General features: G+C 44.6%; 1 protein-coding gene across 1 annotated transcript in view; it reads right to left on the reverse strand.

Annotated features, from left to right (window-relative positions):
• Window positions 1-953: 953 nt before the first annotated feature.
• LOC135544345 (ephrin-B2-like) overlaps window positions 954-24,211 on the reverse strand; it is a 61,242-nt gene continuing 37,984 nt past the window's right edge. Inside the window, exons 3-5 of the mRNA XM_064971886.1 lie at window positions 2,175-2,267; window positions 1,476-1,547; window positions 954-1,375 (exon numbers count right to left, since the gene is read on the reverse strand). Coding sequence (XP_064827958.1) covers window positions 954-1,375; window positions 1,476-1,547; window positions 2,175-2,267 — 587 coding nt within the window. The remainder of the gene's footprint in view (window positions 1,376-1,475; window positions 1,548-2,174; window positions 2,268-24,211) is intronic.

Below are 24,211 nucleotides of genomic sequence, written 5' to 3' on the forward strand. Positions count from 1 at the left end.
GTTCTGTTGCTATGGATGTGCATCTGGAGGCACAGTATGGGAGAATCACAGTGTTTGTGGCTTCATCTGTTCAAACACTTCCCCAATACTGTCATTTTCTTCCTCTTATTGAGTATGCCTCTTTGTACCGTTGCACTATCCTCCTTCCTCTGTGAAACTTTATATACAGAAAAGTGAACTATTTCAATGCTAAGACATTGTAGAGTGAGCGAGAGAATGGGAAAACAGAAGAGAAGACAAACACAAACACTGAAATAAATAAGTACCTAGATCTCATCTAGACTCTAAAACAGAGGACATACAGTACAATACATACAAGGAAAACTGTGTCTAACAGAAATCTGAATGGAAATATAAAAATCTACAAATGAGTTATGAAATAATGATTTTATATCATCTGTAAATGATAACAGTGGGTAGAAATCAGAATCTTGCTTTGATATTTGTTCTTGTGGTACTGGTTTTACACACCAAACACAAGCAGACTTACAGGTTATGCGTAGGCACGCACGCACGCACACACATTCCGTCACACACACAAACACACACACTAACACTTTGAAAAGGTTTGACATTTCATATCCACTGTCCTCCCTTTGAGTGAGAGGTGGGGACTGAGTCGCTGCCACAGTCCGTCAGCATAATGGCCCACATGTCCAGGACTCACAACCTCCATCATTGGGTTCACAGCAGGGAACAGATCAATATCCCCACCCAGACACAACCACCCCTCCATCCATCCATCCACAGTGTCAGAGCACTGTACAGCACAGTCCATGGGGCAGGAGGTTGAGGATAGCTATCCCAAACAGTCAGCCATAGAGAGGGAGTTGGGGTGAGTGAGGGAGTAGAGGGAGCTAGAGGGACAGTTTTATTTCTATGTTGAAAACAGCAGTCTATGTGTTGGTACACCTGTATGTCTATGTCAGCCGGGCTGTGTGGCTGTCCCTCTCTCATACTTTGTAGTAGATGTTGGCTGGGCTCTGGGGGGGCATCTCCTGGACGATATAGACGGGGTGCCCGTAGTCCCCGCTCACCTTCTCATAGTGCGGGCAGTAGGCCGAGTCTGAAGTCCGCAGCGGGATGATGATGTCACTGGGCTCTGAGCCGTTGTTTCCTCCGGTCGAGCAGCCGGCCCCGCTGGTGCTGCCCCTCTTGGGGGTGAGGGTGGTCAGGGTCAGGGTGGGGTGGTGAGTCTCAGAGTGCTTGTTCTGTCGCCAGCGGTAACACACCACACAGATGACTGCGGTCATGATGAGGAGGAAGGCTCCGCCCCCTACTGCTCCAGCGATCACCGCCACACTAGAGGAGGTTGGAGGGTTGTTCCCGTTGTTCCCCTCACCCTCGCCACCTGCCTTGGGTATCGTCCCATTCCCTGTAAGGGTAGAGAGATCAGGATCAATGACTTACTAATACTGTAGATACTGTATCATTAAACCAGTGAAGTGAGTTTCCTCTCTCTCTGGATACTGTACTGTAGATTGACTTACCTTTGGGGTGGAAGCGGTTTGGGTCTGGTTTGGGTTTGGGTGGGAGGCCATAAGCAGCTATGGGGAATCATACAGTTGGTTTAGGGTTGTAAACATTTTTCTGAATTTGCTTTTCTGTAAAGTGTATTGAGAATTGAGGCTTTTGTTAAAGGACAATTCACTTTTCTCTAAGCAAATCTGTATATAACAATGTTATATTCCATTTTGTTGGACTCAGAAAGTGCACACAGAAAATATTGCTTGAGTCCAACAAAATGGAATATAACGTTGGGGATAACATTTTGCAATGACATATTTTCACGTGTTTTTATTTATTATTTATTTGACCTTTATTTAACTAAGCAAGTCAGTTAAGAACAGTAAAGATGCTGTTTCAAAAGTTGTTGTTTTATTGTGTGCTTTTGTTCATGTTTTATCTGTGACCCTGCAACTGCAGAACGAGCATGAGTAAGTATATTGCTGATGGGGTAAGTTTGTTCCAAAAAAGTGAACTTGTTCTTTAAATGCACTTAAAATAAATTGTGATTTGATTTGGCATATGGCAGTTTCATGAATATTATGAATATAAGGCCTTTACAAGAATATTGAAGACCCCCATGCACATCCATCTATATGAGGATGATAACTATTAAATGACTGATATGAAATCAAATCAAGGACAATCTATCTGATGAAAATACTCACTCTGTCCCACTTTGAGAATCACCTTCATCCCTCGTGTCACACACACTCCTCCTCTCATGCTGTCCAGTCCCTGCCTTGTCCCATCTGAGGTAGCTAAGAAACAAAGAGGAGGGGAGGAAGACTACAGTTAGAGAGATACCTTATATCAGGGATGGGCTACTTTGAAGGGGTTGGGAGCTACAACATTGCGAACAAAACATTATAATGGTTAATTTCGTGCAATTCTACAAATTATGCCATAGGTTGGAGAGAAATGTTTGCAGTTTTTAATATGATATCTGAGTGAGACTGACTAACAAAATCAATGGGGATCACCCGGTTGATAATTTGACCATGATTAAGAAGTTTCGATAGCTGGCGGGCTAATTGAGTGTAACTGACATAACGAGAAAAACTGCTGATGCATAATCACATGTCAAAATTACACCATGTGTATTCTACTATTCTAACTTGCAACAGTAAGTTGAGACCCCGACTGAGTTTAAAAAAACAAACTAAAACAAGTGGGGCCTTCTGGCCAGGGGAACTAGGTCAGAGCAGGGAGCCAGAAGTATTGCCCTGTCAGAAACACTGAACTCAAACCCACAACCATGCCTATGACATGACCCATATCGCCCACACAATTCCCCAGACACAGTCAGAATAACAAGCCAGCCACATCCCCCGACTGTTTAAATACCAACCCAGTCATATTAATCCAAACCAAGACTAGTGGCCATTTAATGCCACATCACTCATAATCACATCACATGACCACATGACACCCTCCTACAGTATCAACCACCCCTTCTATTTATCGCTTGAGGCTATAGATTACATAACACCAGTGGGTAAGGTGTAAGGAAAGGTATTACATATCCCCACAAAATACTACAGTTTACTATAGAATTCTGTAGTAAGTGGTGGTATACTGTAGAAAACCACAACAGTGGTAGGCCTGATAACCGACAATGATGAGACCGCCTATAGGGAGGAGGTCAGAGAACTGGCAGTGTGGTGCCAGGACAACAACCTCTCCCTCAATGTGAGCAAGACAAAGGAGCTGATCGTGGACTACAGGAAAAGGCGTGCCGAACAGGCCCCCATTAACATTGACGGGGCTGTAGTCGAGGGGTCGAGAGTCACCAACAAACTATCATGGTCCAAACATACCAAGACCGTCGTGAAGAGGGCACGACAAAACCTTTTCCCCCTCGGAAGACTGGAAAGATTTTGCATAGGCCCCCAGATACTCAAAAGGTTCTACAGCTGCACCATCGAGAGCATCCTGACCAGTTTCATCACCGCCTGGTATGGCAACTACTCGGCATTTGACAGTCAGGCCCTTCAGAGGGTAGTGTAAATGGGGCCAAGTTTCCTGCCATCCAGGACCTATATAATAGGCGGTGTCAGAGAAAAGCCCCAAAAATTGTCAGAGACACCAGTCACCAAAGTTATAGACTGTTCTCTCTGCTACTGCATGGCAAGCGGTACTGGAGTGCCAAGTCTAGGACAAAAAAGCTCCTCAACAGCTTCTACCCCCAAGCCATTAGACTGCTGAAAAATTAATAAAAATCTCAACCGGACAATTTACATTGACCCCCATCTCGCCACCCCCGTACACTGCTGCTACTCGTTGTTTGTTTGTTACCTATGCATAGTCACTTCACCCCAACCTACATGTACAGATTACCTCAACTAGCCTGCACCCCTGCACACTGACTCGGTACTGGTGCCCCCTGTATATAGCCTCGTTATTTTTATTCTTATTGTGTTACTTTTTATTATTACTTTTTATTTGAGCCTACTTGGTAAATATTTTCTTCTTCTGGAACTGCACTGTTGGTTAAGGGCTTGTAAGTAAGAATTTCACGGTAAAGTCTACACTTGTTGTATTCGGGGCGCATGTGGCCAATAAAGTTTGATTTGATTTGGAATACTATTCTACCCACTGTAGTATCCCTCAAACATGTGTAGTACTTACTATATCATTTTGTAGTCAACTGTAGAATACTATAGTAAATATGACAGTATACTACAGTCCGCAAAATCACTATAGGTAATACTACAGTATACTACAGTCATGTTTGCAACTCTACAGTAAATACTACAGTATTCTACAGTATTCAATGTAGTGATTTTGCAGACTTGAATCAGTTTACTGTAGTATACTGCAGTAAACTGTATTATACTGTAGAATACTGTATTACGCACTGTAGTATCCCTCGATCATGTGTAGTACTTACTATAGAATTTCGTAGTATACCGTACAATACTATAGTTAATAAATACTATTGTATGATCTGCAAAAAAACACTACTGTACTACTGTGTACTACAGACCACAAAAAAACTACAGTAAATACTGCAGTCTGCAAAATCACTACATTAATTATTATAGTTTACTATAGTTCTTTTTACTACAGTATTTACTGTGTATTATAGTAAATTGTTAATACTAAAGTCAGCAACACTACAGTAAATACCAGAGGTGGAAACAAGTCATTGTTTTACAAGTCACAAGTAAGTCTCAAGTCTTAGCACTCAAGTCCCAAGTCAAGTCTCAAGTCAAGACAGGCAAGTCAGAGTCAAGTCTCAAGTCAAGACCGACAAGTATTAAGTCAAATCTCAAGTCCTCAACTTTGAGTTTCGAGTCCTAAACAAGTCACAATGTGTTCTTCACCAAATGTAATAGCATTTCATATTTGTAACAAGAGTAATATTTAGCATATTACATTTACACAAATCATGAATGCTTTTAAAAATATCTATATATTTATTACTTTCCAAATAAACTTTATATTTCCATGGAAATACATGGGTAGCCATGAGAAAGTCTCCATCTGAATTCTTCCGCCGACGTTCCTCTGCACTGCCACACGCAACTTTTTCTCAGCTGGCACAACTCGATTGGCTGCTGTCCGATTCAAACTGTAATCCGTTAAACGAAGAGTTGAAGCGCTGGACACTTTAAAATCATTTTTAATATTAGCATATTTTTTTATATTTGGGCTGGTTAGGGTATCAATCGGGTCAAAAGGCTCAAGTCCAAGTTAAATCACAAGTTATTGGTGTTAAAGTCAAAGTCGAGTTGCAAGTCATCATATGTGTGACTCGAGTCAGACTCGAGTCCAAGTCATGTGACTCGAGTCCACACCTCTGGTAAACACTACAGTATACTACAATCTGCAAAAGCACTACAGAAAATTCTGCAGTCTGCAATATCACAACATTAATTACTATAGTTTACTATAGTTTTTTTTACTACAGTATTTACTGTATACTTTACTGTTAATACTACAGTATACTGCATTCATGTCAGCAACACTACAGTAACTGCTACAGTATTCTACAACAGTATTTAGTATCCGTGACAGGTGCTTCTACACCTGCATTGCTTGCTGTTTGGGGTTTTCGGCTAGGTTTCTGTACAGCACTTTGAGATATCAGCTGATGTACGAAGGGCTATATAAATAAATTTGATTTATTAGTCCGCAAAAACACTACAGTGAATAATACTATAGTATTCATACCATAGTATTTTTTCATGTGGATCCTCTCTCTCTCTCTCTCTCTCTCTCTCTCTCTCTCTCTCTCTATTGGAAGCAAAGGTGCAAAGAGGGAGAGAAGGAGAGGTGTCAGAACCATATATAAACAGAAAAGCGATAAAGAATGAGAGATAGAGAGGGTGAGAATGAGATATAAAGAATGAAATAGAGGGGTTTATAAGAGAGGGAGATGTAGAGGGAGGGAGGATGGCTTTCATGGTGTATGGTATTTGAGTTGAGCAGACTTTCTCGCATGTCTCAGTTTAAAGATTCACTGGTTTACTGAACAGATATGACAAAGTGCTAATGACATGATTGCGTATGTGACAGACACACACACACAGACAGGAGTACATAGACACACATATATACATGCATGCATGCACAATCGAGATGTAATCGAGATGATAACCAACTTTGGAGAGAGACAGAGAAGAAGAATGGAGAGAAAGAGCAAAGGAGAAAGAGAGAAAAGAAGGAATGAGTAATTGAGATGATGATCTGTGGTGAAGGAGAGAAAGAGAGAGAGCGGGATGCACAGACACGGACAGAAACAGGCGGAAGTCTGCCCCGAAAACCCCCAACAGAAGACAAAAACTGTTCATTCATTTAACTACAAGGAGTCTGACCCATTAACACATGAGCACACCCATTCTGTTGTACAGGGGATTTACACACAAACAAGAGACAGGAGGAGGGGAGGGCTGTTTTCGTCTCTGGCACATCCTAAATTGACCCAGCAAGTGACCCACTTAGCCCTAACCCCTACCCCTCCCCTCACCAAACCTCCCCTCTCTCCTAAGTGAGAGAGCAGCTAAGGGATTGACCCATCTTGATCAAGGAAAGACGAATCAGCAAAACTCCCAAAGATGGGTTTACCGCGCCTCTAACGGGGCTAAATCTAATGAACCGTTTAACCCATCCCATTTGAAATTAAAAACATCTGTGAGTCTTGCATAAAACCCCGTCCCAACATACTAATTCAGTTGAGTGGATTCAGGCTGTAGTCGAGCCCAAGTCAGCTGTCACTCTGTCTTATGGGCCGGGTTCCATCAGCATTAGCAGCACATACAGACACACAGAGCAGCTACACTGCTGGGGTACTCTCAGCCCACTCTGTCCAGCAGGGTGTTAAAACAGGGACACTGTCCAATGGGAGGTCACTGAACTCAAACACTCTGCTGCACTCGTTTGCCAGCATGCACCTTGCAACGTGCAGGGAACGTAGCGCCATATCTGAACTTTTTTTTACAGAAAGGACGTCAATAATGCCCACTGTAAGGGAAGTGGACAGGTATGGCTCGACATGGCTGTAAATCTAGACTGCAACAGCAAGCAATGCAGGTGTAGAAGCACGGTGGCGAGAAAAACTATGAGGGGTGGCCAGTCCTCTTCTGGCAGTGCAAGGTGGAGATTATAACAGAACATGGCCAAGATGTTCAAATGTTCATCGATGACCAGCAAGGTCAAATAATTTATTTATTTATTTCACCTTTATTTAACCAGGTAGGCAAGTTGAGAACAAGTTCTCATTTACAATTGCAACCTGGCCAGGATAAAGCAAAGCAGTTCGACACATACAACGACACAGAGTTACACATGGAGTAAAACAAACATACAGTCAATAATACAGTATAAACAAGTCTATATACGATGTGAGCAAATTAGGTGAGATAAGGGAGGTAAAGGCAAGAAAAGGCCAAGCTGGCAAAGTAAATACAATAAAGCAAGTAAAACACTGGAATGGTAGATTTGCAATGGAAGAATGTGCAAAGTAGAAATAAAAATAATGGGGTGCAAAGGAGCAAAATAAATAAATAAATTAAATACAGTAGGGAAAGAGGTAGTTGTTTGGGCTAAAATATAGGTGGGCTATGTACAGGTGCAGTAATCTGTGAGCTGCTCTGACAGTTGGTGCTTAAAGCTAGTGAGGGAGATAAGTGTTTCCAGTTTCAGTGCTTTTTGTAGTTCGTTCCAGTCATTGGCAGCAGAAAACTGGAAGGAGAGGCGGCCAAAGAAAGGACAAGCGAGCTGCCACCAACTCCCTACCACCCACAGCAGCATCACACTCTTTACGGACAAACTTTGTCCGCGAAGGGGCTAAACCACCGAAGAGCGGCTCTACACCATTAGAGCGAGACCAGCTGCGCTTGGCCCGCGACTGGAAAATGCTAGCTGACATTGGCCAGCAACTTGTGTTTCCTCCGGAGATCGCAACCACCACCCTAAGACCTGACATGGTGCTCTGGTCCCGTTCACTCAATAAGGTCTTCATCATTGAGCTCACCGTACCCTGGGAAAACTCAGTAGATGAGGCTTATGAGCGAAAACATCTGCGCTATGCTGATCTAGCTGCCGAAGCACGGCATCATGGCTGGAACACAGAAGTCCGACCAGTGGAGGTGGGCTGCAGAGGTTTTGTGGCAACATCTACAACCAGACTGCTTAGAGACCTAGGAATTAAGGGCCAGAGCCAGCGTTCGGCAATCAAAGCTGTATCAGAGGCGGCAGAAGGCAGCAGTCAGTGGCTCTGGATGAAGAGGAAAGAACCCAGCTGGGCCCCGAAGTGAGAGGGCCAGGAGGTATGCGGTCAACAATGCTTGACTCATTGAGGAGGACGCCCCTGCCATGCATAGTCCCATGGGATGTTGGCTATCAACAACAAGGCAACTCCTATGACTAATTGGGAATGGGACGCAAGCGTAGGATTGATCACCCTGTCGCTGGCCGCCTTTGGGGAGGGTGTATAGTGTGAAAGGCCGAAACACCCTAGGAACCAAAGGTACACTACTGACGATGCGCTCCCCAAATTTCACCACGCTCACTGTTCATTAACTCTTGGAAGTGCTTGCACAAAGGATAGTAACATCTCATCCTGTGTTCTTGGAATCAGGGAGATAAGTGTTTCCAGTTTCAGTGCTTTTTGTAGTTTGTTCCAGTCATTGGCAGCAGAGAACTGGAAGGAGAGGCGGCCAAAGAAAGAATTGGTTTTGGGGGTGACTAGAGAGATATACCTGCTGGAGCGTGTGTTACAGGTGGGAGATGCTATGGTGACCAGCGAGCTGAGATAAGGGGGGACTTTACCTAGCAGGGTCTTGTAGATGACATGGAGCCAGTGGGTTTGGCGACGAGTATGAAGCAAGGGCCAGCCAACGAGAGCGTACAGTTCGCAATGGTGGGTGGTATATGGGGCTTTGGTGACAAAACGGATTGCACTGTGATAGACTGCATCCAATTTGTTGAGTAGGGTATTGGAGGCTATTTTGTAAATGACATCGCCAAAGTCGAGGATTGGTAGGATGGTCAGTTTTACAAGGGTATGTTTGGCAGCATGAGTGAAGGATATTTGTTGTGAAATAGGAAGCCAATTCTAGATTTAACTTTGGATTGGAGATATTTGATATGGGTCTGGAAGGAGAGTTTACAGTCTAACCAGACACCTAAGTATTTGTAGTTGTCCACATATTATAAGTCAGAGCCGTCCAGAGAAGTGATGTTGGACAGGCGGGCAGGTGCGGGTAGCGATCGGTTGAAGAGCATGCATTTAGTTTTACTTGTATTTAAGAGCAATTGGAGGCCATGGAAGGAGAGTTGTATGGCATTGAAGCTTGCCTGGAGGGTTGTTAACACAGTGTCCAAAGAAGGGCCAGAAGTATACAGAATGGTGTCGTCTGCGTAGAGGTGGATCAGAGACTCACCAGCAGCAAGAGCGACCTCATTGATGTATACAGAGTAGAGAGTCGGTCCAAGAATTGAACCCTGTGGCACCCCCATAGAGACTGCCAGAGGTCCGGACAGCAGACCCTCCGATTTGACACACTGAACTCTATCAGAGAAGAAGTTGGTGAACATTTGAGAAACCAAGGCTGTTGAGTCTGCCGATGAGGATGTGGTGATTGACAGAGTCGAAAGCCTTGGCCAGATCAATGAACACGGCTGCACATTAATGTTTCTTATCGGTGTCGGTTAAGATATCGTTTAGGACCTTGAGCGTGGCTGAGGTGCACCCATGACCAGCTCTGAAACCAGATTGCATAGCAGAGAAGGTATGGTGAGATTCGAAATGGTCGGTAATCTGTTTGTTGACTTGGCTTTTGAAGACCTTAGAAAGGCATGGTAGGATAGATATAGGTCTGTAGCAGTTTGGGTCAAGAGTGTGTCCCCCTTTGAATAGGGGGATGACCGCAGCTGCTTTCCAATCTTTGGGGATCTCAGACGACATGAAAGAGAGGTTGAACAGGCTAGTAATAGGGGTGGCAACAATTTCAGCAGATAATTTTAGAAAGAAAGGGTCCAGATTGTCTAGCCCGGCTGATTTGTAGGGGTCCAGATTTTGCAGCTCTTTCAGAACATCAGCTGAACGGATTTGGGAGAAGGAGAAATAGGGAAGGCTTGGGCGAGTTGCTGTGGGGGGTGCAGTGCTGTTGACCGGGGTAGGAGTAGCCAGGTGGAAAGCATGGCCAGCCGTAGAAAAATGCTTATTGAAATTCTCAATTATGGTAGATTTATCAGTGGTGACAGTGTTTCCTATCTTCAGTGCAGTGGGCAGCTGGGAGGAGGTGTTCTTATTCTCCATGAACTTTACAGTGTCCCAGAACATTTTTGAGTTAGTGTTGCAGGAAGCAAATTTCTGCTTGAAAAAGCTAGCCTTGGCTTTTCTAACTGCCTGTGTATAATGGTTTCTAGCTTCCCTGAACAGCTGCATATCACGGGGGCTGTTCGATGCTAATGCAGAACGCCATAGGATGTTTTTGTGTTGGTTAAGGGCAGTCAGGTCTGGGGAGAACCAAGGGCTATATCTGTTCCTGGTTCTAAATTTCTTGAATGGGGCATGTTAATTTAAGATGGTTAGGAAGGCATTTAAAAAATATATACAGGCATCCTCTACTGACGGGATGAGATCAATATCCTTCCAGGATACCCCGGCCAGGTCGATTAGAAAGGCCTGCTCGCTGAAGTGTTTCAGGGAGCGTTTTACAGTGATGAGTGGAGGTCGTTTGACCGCTGACCCATTACGGATGCAGGCAATGAGGCAGTGATCGCTGAGATCTTGGTTGAAGACAGCAGAGGTGTATTTAGAGGGCAAGTTGGTTAGGATGATATCTATGAGGGGGCCCGTGTTTAAGGCTTTGGGGAGGTACCTGGTAGGTTCATTGATAATTTGTGTGAGATTGAGGGCACCAAGTTTAGATTGTAGGATGGCTGGGGTGTTAAGCATGTTCCAGTTTAGGTCGCCTAGCAGCACGAGCTCTGAAGATAGATGGGGGGCAATCAGTTCACATATGGTGTCCAGAGCACAGCTGGGGGCAGAGAGTGGTCTATAGCAGACTGCAACGGTGAGAGACTTGTTTTTAGAGAGGTGGATTAGTAGAAGTTCAAATTGTTTGGGTACAGACCTGGATAGTAGGACAGACCTCTGCAGGCTATCTTTGCAGTAGATTGCAACACCGCCCCCTTTGGCAGTTCTATCTTGTCTGAAAAGGTTGTAGTTTGGAATTAAAATTTCAGAATTTTTGGTAGTCTTCCTAAGCCAGGATTCAGACACAGCTAGAACATCCGGGTTGGCAGAGTGTGCTAAAGCAGTGAATAGAACAAACTTAGGGAGGAGGCTTCTAATGTTAACATGCATGAAACAAAGGCTATTACGGTTACAGAAGTCGTCAAAAGAGAGCGCCTGGGGAATAGGAGTGGAGCTAGGCACTGTAGGGCCTGGATTCACCTCTACATCGCCAGAGGAACAGAGGAGGAGTAGAATAAGGGTGCGGCTGAAAGCAATAAGAATTGGTTGTCTAGAACGTCTGGAACAGAGAGTAAAATGAGGTTTCTGGGGGCGATAAAATAGCATCAAGGTATAATGTACAGACAAAGGTATGGTAGGATGTGAATACAGTGGAGGTAAACCTAGGTATTGAGTGATGAAGAGAGCGATATTGTCTCTAGAAACATAATTGAAACCAGGAGATGTCATTGCATGTGTGGGTGGTGGAACTAATAGGTTGGATAAGGTATGGTGAGCAGGACTAGAGGCTCTACAGTGAAATAAGCCAATAAACACTAACCAGAACAGCAATGGACAAGGCATATTGACATTAAGGAGAGGCATGCTTAGTCGAGTGATCAAAAGGGTCCGGAGAGTGGAGAGGTTGGTTGGGGGTCATGGCAATTTAGCCAGCTAGCCAGGCCATCGGTAGCAAGCTAGCATAGGATGGACGTCTGTTATTAGCCACCTCTTGCGTTCCGTCAGTAGATTAGTGGGGTTCCGTGTGGTAGAGGGGATTAATCCAAATCACACAACAACAACAAAAATAAAAACAATAGATATAGCTAGAGGCCCAAGAAAAAAATAATAATAACAATAACAATAAAAATAAATAAATAAATTGTCCAATTGTCTATTCAGATAGCAGCCGATAAGACAGCTAATGGCTAGCAGGCCGCAGATGGGCGCCCAGGCAACGTCGCGACGGAGGAGCCAGCCGGATAACTCCTTCGGATAGATAACGTCGGCAGTCCAGAGGTGAAGGCCCGGTGGGGCTCCGCGTAGGCAGCAAAACGGGTCCGGATAGGTGACCGCAGCCCAGGAGTGATTGATGGAACTCCTCAGCTGGCTAGCTCCGGAACAACTGATGTTTGCTCCGGAATCGACGAAAGCTTTAATTAGCTTCTGATTAGCTTCTGGATTAGCTTCTGGCTAGCTCCAGGCTAGCTCCTGGCTAGTTTCTGGCTAGCTTCTGACCTAGCTTCTGATTAGCTTCTGGATTAGCTTCTGGCTAGCTCCTGGCTAGCTTCTGGCTAGTTTCTGGCTATCCTCTGGCTAGTTTCTGGCTAGCTTCTTGGAGTTTCTGGCTAGCTTCTTGGAGGATTACAGATTTGAGGTAAATAATACTTTTTTATAAATATAAATTGGTGAGGCGGGTTGCAGGAGTGTTTTGAAGATGAGTTTATGGAAAATGTAAAAAAAAATGCATGAAAAAAGTTGTAAATATATATATATGGGACACGACAAGACGAGGACAAAAGACGTCTGAACTGCTATGCCATCTTGAGGGGACAGTAAGGTAATAATAATACTAATAATAATAATCACAGTGGTCGTAGAGTGTGCAACAGGTCAGCACCTCAGGAGTAAATGTCAGTTCGATTTTCATAGTCGATCATTTAGAGCAGGGGTGTCAAAGTCAAATGGACGGAGGGCCAAATAAAAAATTTAGCTACAAGCCGAGGGCCGGACTGTTCGAATGTTCATTGAAAAAATTTTAAATGACGCATATAGTCTAGTGAACCTAATTGAACCTACTGAAAACCTAACAAATATATTCCAATATGATCAGATAAATAAAGCAATATTTTCTTATGGCTCTGTCAGTAATCTTTAATTTTCAACAGACACAAAGACAAATTTCCTTTATATAAAAATCCCCATAACATGAACATTAAATGAAAGAAACCGGTATTCAAGGCACCATCAGTAGCCTATATTTTCTATTTTAGCAAAAGTGGGCTAAATTTACTTCAAAGAAAAAAACAATAATAGCAATTTTCTATCATCCACTCAACTGAAATATTTTTAAAATATAATTGGATTGAAATACAATAAAATAAAGTGCAAAAATCTATTAATCAAAAACAACACTTTGTTTAAGGAGAAGTAACATGCAGTGAAAACAAATATTAAACTTTAACTTTTAAACTTGAACTGAGTAAAAACTCTAAATATGTGATTGCACAGTAATGTTCACTTGTTTGAGGTTGAGGGTGATACTTGGTGGTGTCCCATCTTTTCCACAAGTTCATCAATGTTCGGGGTAAGGCTCTGAGCTGAGGAAATCCTCAGAATTGAGTGGAGGTGTTCAGCAGTAAGTCGACTTCTGTGTGATGTTTTGTTCAGGTTCATCAAAGAAAAAAGTTGTTCACACAGGTATGTGCTGCCAAACATAGACAACGTTTGAGCAGCCTGGATGCGCAGCTGGGGCATTGTGTCGGGAGGAAACGGGCGAACTCCGCAGCACCCACTGCCGCATATTTTGCCCTCAGTGCATCATTGCATTGGAGGTCAATCAACTCCATTTGGAGGTTTGGTGGTGAGCTTTCCACGTCAACAGCAAATGGGTTACCGAGCAGTTCCAACCTGCTTTTTTGTGCTTCAAAGTCAGCAAATCGGCGTCGAAAGTCAGCGGCAAGCATACCTATTTTATCAGCCAACTGTGCGCTCGGGAACGCACTGGTAGAGAGCTTCTCTTTCATGGTCTGGCAGCTGGGAAAGTGGCTCAAATTTTCTTTCCGCATCTGCGTCTCCCACAGAGTCAGTTTGGTTTTAAATGCCTTCACTGTACTGTACATATCAGAGATGACATGATCCCGACCCTGCAGCTGCAAGTTCATTGCATTCAGATGACTCGTAATGTCACACAGAAAAGCCATTTCACACAGAAACATTTCGTCTCGGAGTTGTGTTGTGTCTTTCCCTTTGCTGTCCAAGAACAGACAAATCTCCTCACGAAGCTCGAAACATCTTTGAAGCACCTTTCCCTGGCTTAGCCATCGCACCTCTGTGTGATAAGGCAAATCACCATGCTCCGTTTCTAACTCCGTCAGAAATGCCTTGAACTGGCGGTGATTCAAACCTTTGGCTCTGATAAAGTTAACTGTGCGCGTGATGATGCTCATTACATGCTCCATTTTCAAGGCTTTACCGCACAACGCTTCCTGGTGTATGATACAATGATAAGCTGTCAGCTCACCTGTCGCGTTTTCCTCTTGCATCTTTTCCCGTATCTTCGCCACCAGTCCGCTCCTGTGTCCACACATCGCAGGTGCTCCGTCGGTTGTCAAACCCACGAGTTTTTCCCAAGGCAGCTCCATCTCATTTACACATCTTGACACCTCTTCATACAAATCATGCCCCGTAGTTGTGCCATGCATAGGACGTAAAGCCAAAAACTCCTCTGTCACGCTTAGGCTGGAGTCCACTCCGCGGATGAAAATTGACAACTGGGCAATGTCAGAAATGTCGGTGCTCTCATCCACAGCCAAGGAATATGCAATGAAATCTTTTCCCTTTTTCACAAGCTGCTCTTTTAGATTGATGGACAACTGGTCTACTCTCTCGGCAATGGTGTTTCTGCTCAGACTCACATTTAAAAAGAGTTGCCTTTTTCTGGGCAAACTTCGTCACAAACTTTAATCATGCAGTTTTTGATGAAATCCCCCTCCGTAAATGGCCGGGCTGATTTAGCGATCTCTTCTGCCAAAATAAAACTGGCCTTGTTTTTGTCCGCGTGTTTCGTTTCATAATGTCGTCTCAGATTATACTCTTTCAGTACCGCCACACTTTCTCCACACAGAAGACACACAGGTTTTCCAGCTACCTCCGTGAACATATACTCCGACTCCCACCTTGTTTGAAACCCCGGTTCTCAGTGTCCACCTTCCGTTTTGCCATTTTTGATGGGTATCTGAAAGTTAATTTTACTGTGATGCTGACGACTGCTGTGCCAATAAATATTGAAATGAAGCAGCCTACTGCTCGGTGCCTCACCGTTGCATTGTGGGAAATGTAGTATTGGTGCGTGTAAAAGATCTGCGGGCTGCCGGCTTGCTGCGGTCTGCGGGCCGGTTCTAATAATAAATCAAGATCATCCCAGGGGCCGTAAAAAACCTTCTCGCGGGCCGGATGTGGCCCGCGGGCCTTGACTCTGACATATGTGATTTAGAGTATCTCTACTGCTCCTGCTGTCTCTAGAGAGTTGAACACTGCAGGTCTGAGACAGGTAGCACTGTTGGTAGCTATCTGTTGCTGTAAATGTGTCAGGGTGTGGTTGGCAGACGTGTGTAACCTACGTTCTAAATGGGACTCAGCGGAGCTCCATGCAGTATTGTGCTGCTCTATCAGTGGTCGGTGTAGTAGGGTTGGACTCTGACCTCTGACCCAGATGAGGGGCACTTTAAAAAGTGCCAGGCTTCAACTTCCCCGAATGCAAAATCTGCTCATCTCACAGAGATGCAGCTTTACACCTGGCTGGCTGTTACAGTAGGTGGAAAGATGTTAAAATGTATACATTTAGGATGGACAATAAACCCATTGCGATGAAGTATTGATGGTAAAATACTTTTCTGTATTCAAGACATTGGGTCCTATTCTATCTAAACTCAGTAGCCAGATATATGGTCTAAAACACGTTTTTTATGGTGCTACAAGAATGCATATTTACATTCACACTCACCAATCCCATGTCCACTGCAAGAAGTTCCACTGCATATTGATTTAAACCTGTTTTTGAGCTAGGCAAGAATCTGGTAACTGGGTTGGATTGGTTCCTTATATCGCTACTCAAACACTCCGATTCTTCCCTCTCTATTCTCTGTTCTATCTCTTTCCATGCATGCTTCAAATAATTTGTTTACAGGCTAATACACACTATATTTCCTCTCTCAAATTCCTCTCGAATTTGAGTTGTAAATTGTGCTTAAACAATTTTCCACAATCTGTGTGGGCAGCAGTGTCTCCAGAGCCAATAGCAGTGGCCCTGCCTCAGTGCACTAATCTGTAATTGGTGGAGTCACTGAGGACACCGCCTGATTGGACACCAATAGAAACAGATGATGCTTCACCTCTCTTTGATTGGATGAGGGCAGGGGCGGACTGGCCCTTTGGCATTTCGGGCAAATGCCAGATGGGCTGGTACATGTTTAACCTAGTGGGCCTGTCTAACTTGGGTTTCTTGCACAAAATGACAATTTTCTGGCTAATAATGGCAGCTCCAATAAACAAAATGGGCAGGTGTGGGGGCCAAAAATGTCAGAAATGCCAGAGCCGAATTCTGATCCCAGTCCTGAATACTAACTGTGGTTATTAGCCAATAGAAGGCTTGGCAGTTGAAGCGGGTACTCAGACTTAGGGTTAGGGTTCACATTAGTTGAATAGTCAGATGCACATCTGTGACTTAACATTCATGTCCTTCCTTGTCTTTTCTCTCTCACTGTTCCGCTCTGGTCAACACACTTTCTGTCTCTGCAACCATCTGTGCCTGTGTCTACATCATCAGCACAGAAACGTCCCCCTCATTAGCATAATACTTCAGGTACTTTATGTACATCATCACAATGCAGAGTATCTGTCTCCACATAGACTAGTTCTATAGATATGGCATGATGCTGAAGGCCGAACCACAGAGATTTCCAACACAGTAAAATAAGGACAGACCAAAAGAGTGCAGGGAGGATGGGTTAGAAAATGGTGAAACGATGGCCGAAATAAGATAGAAGTTAGAGAGAATGCGGAAACGGAGAAAGAAGAGGAGAGAGGAAGGGAGAGATACATTAAGAAACAAGGAATATGTAACGTGAGGAGAGATGAAGCAGGAGCAGAGGGCTGGAAGAGAAGAGGAAAAAGAAAGGAGGAGAAAGAGAGTGAGAGAGAGAGAGAGTGAGGTGATGTAGAGGCCCTATCGGAGTCTGAAATCAGAAAGGGTTTTCTGGGTCATGTTCCTGTCAGCCCCAGTGAGGAGATAGGAAGAGATAAGGCGTGGAGGAGGAGAGAGATAACACACAGGATGAGGAAACACACACAGGCACATTGTCAGACAGGCAGACAGTTGAAAGAGAAAACTGTGGGCTCCATCAGCTCGGTAATGGCTGCTTATGCTCTACCTGGATCACTCTGACAGATACACACTACCTGGGACAGATTACCAAACATACCTAAACGCCATTTATTATTATCCAACTGTCAAACACACAAGGATGCACACGCACATTCTCCAAAACCTATGATATGAAGACAAACAGAATCATAGCCACCTACACTCACTGGCACAAGTGCTCACACGCATTCTCCAATGCCTACTTAAGTGTCCCTTATCATCCATGTTCCATCCAATTAAGCATGTGTAAAGTTAATCATGTCTGTTCATTATGTGAGGCGAATCGTTGTTCCAGTCCGGCATAGGTGTGCTATTGACAGGAGAGCGGGGTGAAATGTTGAACATGGAAAGGGGATTGGAGATCTGTGATAGCTCTACATCAGTTAAGGCTATTTCCCCTAGAGTACAATCAAAAAGCCAGAGCCCACCCCCACACTGCAACCCCCTTTCACAAAGAGGAGAACAAATCAAGAGACATTATAGAGAGCTATCCAGCCAAACTAACCCAGTCTGACAACCGAGTCAGAGCACAGCCAAGGGGAAAATGAGAGAGAGAGAGTGAGGGAGTGAGTGATGGAAAGAGCAAGCAAGTGAGAGGGGGAGAGAGAGGGAGAGAGAGAGAGAGAGAGAGAGAGAGAGAGAGAGAGAGAAAGAGAGAGAGAGAGAGATAAAGAGAGGGGTGGGGGAGAGAGGGAGGGTGGGAGTGAGAGAGAGTGTAGACATGTTAGCTGTGCTATTTCTGTTTGTGTTACTTATGTCAATGATAGGCCCCTGTGTGGCTGTGTGTGTGGCAGCAGGTATGTGTGTGTGACTGTTTGTGGCAGCAGCATTACATGTGTTAGCTGTGTGACAGTGTGTGTGGCAGCAGCATTCCATGTGTTAGCTGTGTGTGTGTTTTCTCTCTGTGTTGTGTGAAGCTCTACAGTATCATCACAGTGTGATGGTGGGTGTCTTTTGTGTGTGTGTGAGGCGAGAGGATACGGCCTGTTACGTTACAAAACAAGGGGAAAAGAAGATGGACCTCCCCCTCTCTCTGTTCATTATCCTAATTAGTTTCTTAATGGCATACATTAAAAGTATGTCACTGGTTGGAGGAGGGTAGCAGGACAGATGGGAGAAAAGAAACGCATGGATATACTGTATCTACAGTATCTGTACAAAAACAAATATGTCCTATATCTTCTATACGTTTCAAATATCAGATATGAGTATAAAGGCCAACACCTAAAAACACTTCAGACACGCATAAAAGCTAACATTTTATGGTTGGAGACATGTTATAACACATTTGCTCACAGACCACATAAATGTAGCACCACCCTCTGTCAAGCCTTAGATGCCAACACAGCAGGTTGACTGGCACCTGACAGGGCTCGGTTCATCTCTAGTACCTGAAAAGAGGAGCCAGTCTAACTGGCATCTGACAGGTCTCAGTCCATCTCTAGTACCTGAAGAGAGGAGATAGTCTGACTGGCATCTGACAGGTCTCAGTCCATCTCTAGTACCTGAAGAGGGGAGATAGTCTGACTGGCACCTGACAGGTCTCAGTCCATCTCTAGTACTTGAAGAGAGGAGATAGTCTGACTGGCACCTGACAGGTCTCAGTCCATCTCTAGTACCTGAAGAGAGGAGATAGTCTGACTGGCACCTGACAGGTCTCAGTCCATCTCTAGTACCTGAAGAGAGGAGCCAGTCTAACTGGCACCTGACAGGTCTCAGTCCATTTCTAGTACCTGAAGAGAGGAGATAGTCTGACTGGCATCTGACAGGTCTCAGTCCATCTCTAGTACCTGAAGAGAGGAGATAGTCTGACTGGCACCTGACAGGTCTCAGTCCATCTCTAGTACCTGAAGAGAGGAGCCAGTCTAACTGGCACCTGACAGGTCTCAGTCCATCTCTAGTACCTGAAGAGAGGAGATAGTCTGACTGGCACCTGACAGGTCTCAATTTTTATTAGTCATATGTACAGGATGCACATGGTGTACACCAGACTTCCCCAACTGGTGGCTTGCTGGCCGAATTTGGCACCCAGGTAATTCTATCTGTCCCTCCAAGTTTTCTGAGCAAAAAAACAAACAGAAAATGTTTATTTTATTTTGGGACATAAATGACTAAAAACACCAGCATATCAGCTCAGTGATTTTAATTTGGAAATCTGTTCAAAAGTATTCCCACACATAATAGAGAGATATATGTGATTGTACACAAATAAATGTAAGCAAGGTTTGAAATTATTATGTTTTCGTCAAATGTTATATCTGTTTGGTCTTCTTGCGGTCAATTTGCCATATATAAATTATTTGTAATTGTGTTACGGCCCCCTGACCATACGCTCAAGAAAAAGTAGGCTCTTTGTCAAATTTCTGCCCTGGTCAACTGTAAATACTGTTTTTGTGAAGTGGAAAAGTCTAGGAGCAACAACGGCTCAGCCGCAAAGTGGTAGGCCACACAAGCTCACAGAACGGGACTGCCGAGTGCTAATGCGTTTAGTGTGTAAAAATCGTTTGTCCTCTGTTGCAACACTCCAAACTGCCACTGGAAGCAACGTCATCAAAATAACTGTTCGTCGAGCATCATGAAATGGGTTTCCATGGCCGAGCAGCCGCACACAAGCCTAAGATCCCCATGAGCAATGCCAAGTGTTGGCTGGAGTGGTGTAAAGCTCACCGCCATTGAACTCTGGAGCAGTGGAAACGCATTCTCTGGAGTGATGAATCACACTTTACCATCTGGCAGTCCGACGGACAAATCTGGGTTTGGCAGATGCCAGGAGAATGCTACCTGCCCCAATGCATAGTGCCAAAGATTTGGGCTAGGCCAAGGGGGGGCAAAGTACGGCCGTGGGCCGTATCCAGCCTGTCGGGAACTTCAATCCGGCCCGCGAGACATAAAAAAGTACCCTTTTTTTCTCCCCAATTTTGTGGTATCCAATTGGTAGTTACAATCTTGTCCCATCGCTGCAACTCCTGTACGGACTCAGGAGAGGCGAAAGTCGAGAGCTGTGTCAAGAAGCCGCACTGCTTCTTGACACAATGCCCGCTTAACCATACACCTGGTGACCGTGTCAGCGTGCATGCGCCCGGCCCTTCACAGGAGTCACTAGAGCGAGATGGGACAAGGAAATCTCGGCCTGCCAAACTCTCTCCTAACGTGGATGACGCTGGGCCAATGGGTCACCCAGTCACGGCCAGCTGTGACACAGCCTGGGATCAAACCCGAGTCTGTAGTGACACCTCAAGCACTGCAGTGCCTTAGACTGCTGTGGCACTTGCAAATTGATTTTAACAAACAATTGGTCCCCCAAGAAATGTGGCCCTCCTTTGAATTTCAAAATCCCGATGTGGCCCTCGAGCCAAAAAGATTGAAGGAAGATCTTAATGCGACAGCATAAAATTACATTCTAGACATTTCTGTGCCTGCACAGACCCCTGACCTCAACCACAGCAAACACCTTTGGGATGAAGTGAAACGCCGATTGCGAGCCAGGCCTAATCACCAAACAGCTCTCGTGGTTGAATGGAAGCAAGTCCCTGCAGCAATGTTACAACATCTAGTGGAAATCCTTTTCCAGAAGAGCGGAGGCTGGAGACTTTGACAATTTTTATGGTCTTCCTCTGACACCACCTAGCATAGAGGCCCTGGACTGCAGGGAGCACGGCTCAAGTTATGTTCTGGGCAGTACGCACTACCCTCTGTAGTGCCTTGTGGTCAGATGCCAAGTACAGTGCCTTGCAAAAGTATTCGGCCCCCTTGAACTTTGCAACCTTTTGCCACATTTCAGGCTTCAAACATAAAGATATAAAACTGTATTTTTTTGTGAAGAATCAACAACAAGTGGGACACAATCATGAAGTGGAACGACATTTATTGGATATTTCAAACTTTTTTAACAAATCAAAAACTGAAAAATTGGGCGTGCAAAATTATTCAGCCCCTTTACTTTCAGTGCAGCAAACTCTCTCCAGAAGTTCAGTGAGGATCTCTGAATGATTCAATGTTGACCTAAATGACTAATGATGATAAATACAATCCACCTGTGTGTAATCAAGTCTCCGTATAAATGCACCTGCACTGTGATAGTCTCAGAGGTCCGTTAAAAGCGCAGAGAGCATCATGAAGAACAAGGAACACGCCAGGCAGGTCCGAGATACTGTTGTGAAGAAGTTTAAAGCCGGATTTGGATACAAAAAGATTTCCCAAGCTTTAAACATCCCAAGGAGCACTGTGCAAGCGATAATATTGAAGCGGTGATGCAGCCAGTCAAGATTCTCTCAATGGTGCAGATGTATAACTTTTTATCTGAGGGCAGATGCCCAATCTTTTCAGTCTCCTGTGGGACAAGAGGCATTGTTGTGTTTTGTTTAAAGTTCTTACATCGGCTACTGAGAGCGTGATCACACAGTCATCCAGAACAGCTGGTGCTCTCATGCATAATTCAGTGTTGCTAGCCTCGAAGCGCGCATAGAAGGTATTTAGCTCGTCTGATAGGCTTGCGTTAATGGACAGCTTGTGGCTGTCTACCAGACGCAAGCCTACAAGCCTAGATATTTTATTTTTATTTTTGTATTCACTCTTTTGAGAGTTTGCACCTGGTCATCCGGAGCAGCGAGACAGCGTTCCTGGATGGCTCGGTATTGTCTTCCTCGAAGCGAGCATAGAATGTGTTAAGCTCGTATGGGAGGGAGGCTTCGGTGGGCACCACACAGCTGGATTTGCCTTTGTAGTCCGTGATAGCTTGTTGTCCTTTCCATTTGTCACGAGTCTGAGTTGTCGAACATCAATTAAAGTTTGAGTTTGTATTGTCTTTTTGTGCCCCTAATGGATTTGCGGAGCTCGTACCTGCTTGCCTTGTACAAGTCACACAGTCTGCCAGTCTGTCTCTAGTACCTGAAGAGAGGAGACACAGTCAGATTATAGTGATGGTGATGAGTACAAAGATCCTCTTCCTGAAGCCATTACATCATCACCACCACGCTCAACGCTCCACACGGGCAGATTGTTGGGCATTTTTACGTCTATTAAAGCTGCTTTGGGACTGAGGACCATACTGTAAATTAAGCCTCTGGCATAACATCAAATCCCATAGAGACAACAATGCCAAAGCCTCAGGGGTGGTAGGAGAATGTGTGTGTGTGTGTGTGTGTGTGTGTGTGTGTGTGTGTGTGTGTGTGTGTGTGTGTGTGTGTGTGTGTGTGTGTGTGTGTGTGTGTGTGTGATCATATGTGAAAGAGTGCATGGCGGACTATGAGTACAGTATTTAGCTCTACAAGTGCATGTTATAGTGAATACCGCAGTTACAGAGATCAACTCTATATTATCCTGGTATCCTCTCTCTCCTCCCTCAATCTGTCTGCCTGTCTGTCTTTCACCATCCCTCTCTATTTCTCTCCCTCCATCCTCCATCCCTCCATCCCCCTCTGTCCTAGTCTCTAGTTAACAGCTGGTGGAGAGAAATTCCCCAATCCCCTGACCACTGTAATCTCTCTCTGCTCACACAGCTGTCTGTAAAAAGAGCCTTTCTTCACTCAGTGCATGTGGAAGTGTGTGTGTGTGTATGAGAGAGAGAGAGAGAGAGAGAGAGACAGATAGCGAGAGAGAGAAAGAGAGACAGAAATTCCCTGCAGAATTCCTGCCTTCATGTAAAAAAGAAACTTCTTTCAGCGAAGAGATCCAGAATGCTCAGCAATATGCTTCTGTTGTATGTGTGTGGGTGTGTGAGAGAGAGTGTTTGTGTGAGAGAGTGTGTGTTAATATGAGTTGCTGCCAGAGCCAGAAGGTTAATGAATCACTGTGTTAAACTTCCTCAATCCAATTAGTGTGTGAGTCTTACAGCATGACCTTTATCAGTGAAGAAAACACACACGGACACTCACACACACACACACACACACACACACACACACACACACACACACACACACACACACACACACACACACACACACACACACACACACACACACACACACACACACACACACACACACACACACACACACACACACAAACAGTACCCACATGCTGTTAGGTTAAGCACATGCAAAAAACGTGCAGAAACATACTACAGAAGTATGAACAAGCAGATACAAAGGTCATCTCTCATCTCTGTTGCGCTCATTCTTTACACACACACACACACACACACACACACACACACACACACACACACACACACACACGCACACACATAGTGTGGTGCGGTTTCGATTGTTGACCTAGATCGGGGAGGCCACATGTCACTTTGTGTTATTCACAGTAATCACACAGGCCCCCCCTCCTCCTTCACACACACACACACACACACACACACACACACACACACACACACACACACACACACACACACACACACACACACACACACACACACACACACACACACACACACACACACACACACACACACACACACACACACACACACACACACACTGGGTACAGTGACTGGACTGTCACTAGCGAGTGGCCCATGTTCTCTCACAGTCTCTGCCCAATCTGCATCTCTCCTTAACCCTCTCGCTTCCTCTGTCAGACTCTCTCTCTGTCTGTGTCTTTGAGTTCATCACCCCAAAAAAATCCATGCCAAAACATATTTACAACATACACAGACGTATGCACTTACATTTAAGCACACACACGCACTGAGCGGGCAAACTGTCTACTCCTTTTTGTTATTTCAGTTTAACACTGATAAATAATACAACAAGCTCCTCAATTATTAACCTCTCTAAACCGTACAGGCTGATGCACCATGACACCATGAAACACAAACGGTCACAGGCCAACCTACCAACAGCAAACACACTCATATATGCACACACAGAAAAATGCACAGTCGGGTAAAACACACACACACACACACACACACA

The sequence above is a fragment of the Oncorhynchus masou genome, chromosome 8 (genome assembly GCF_036934945.1).
Source record: "Oncorhynchus masou masou isolate Uvic2021 chromosome 8, UVic_Omas_1.1, whole genome shotgun sequence".
In the NCBI taxonomy this organism is placed as follows: Eukaryota; Metazoa; Chordata; class Actinopteri; order Salmoniformes; family Salmonidae; genus Oncorhynchus; species Oncorhynchus masou.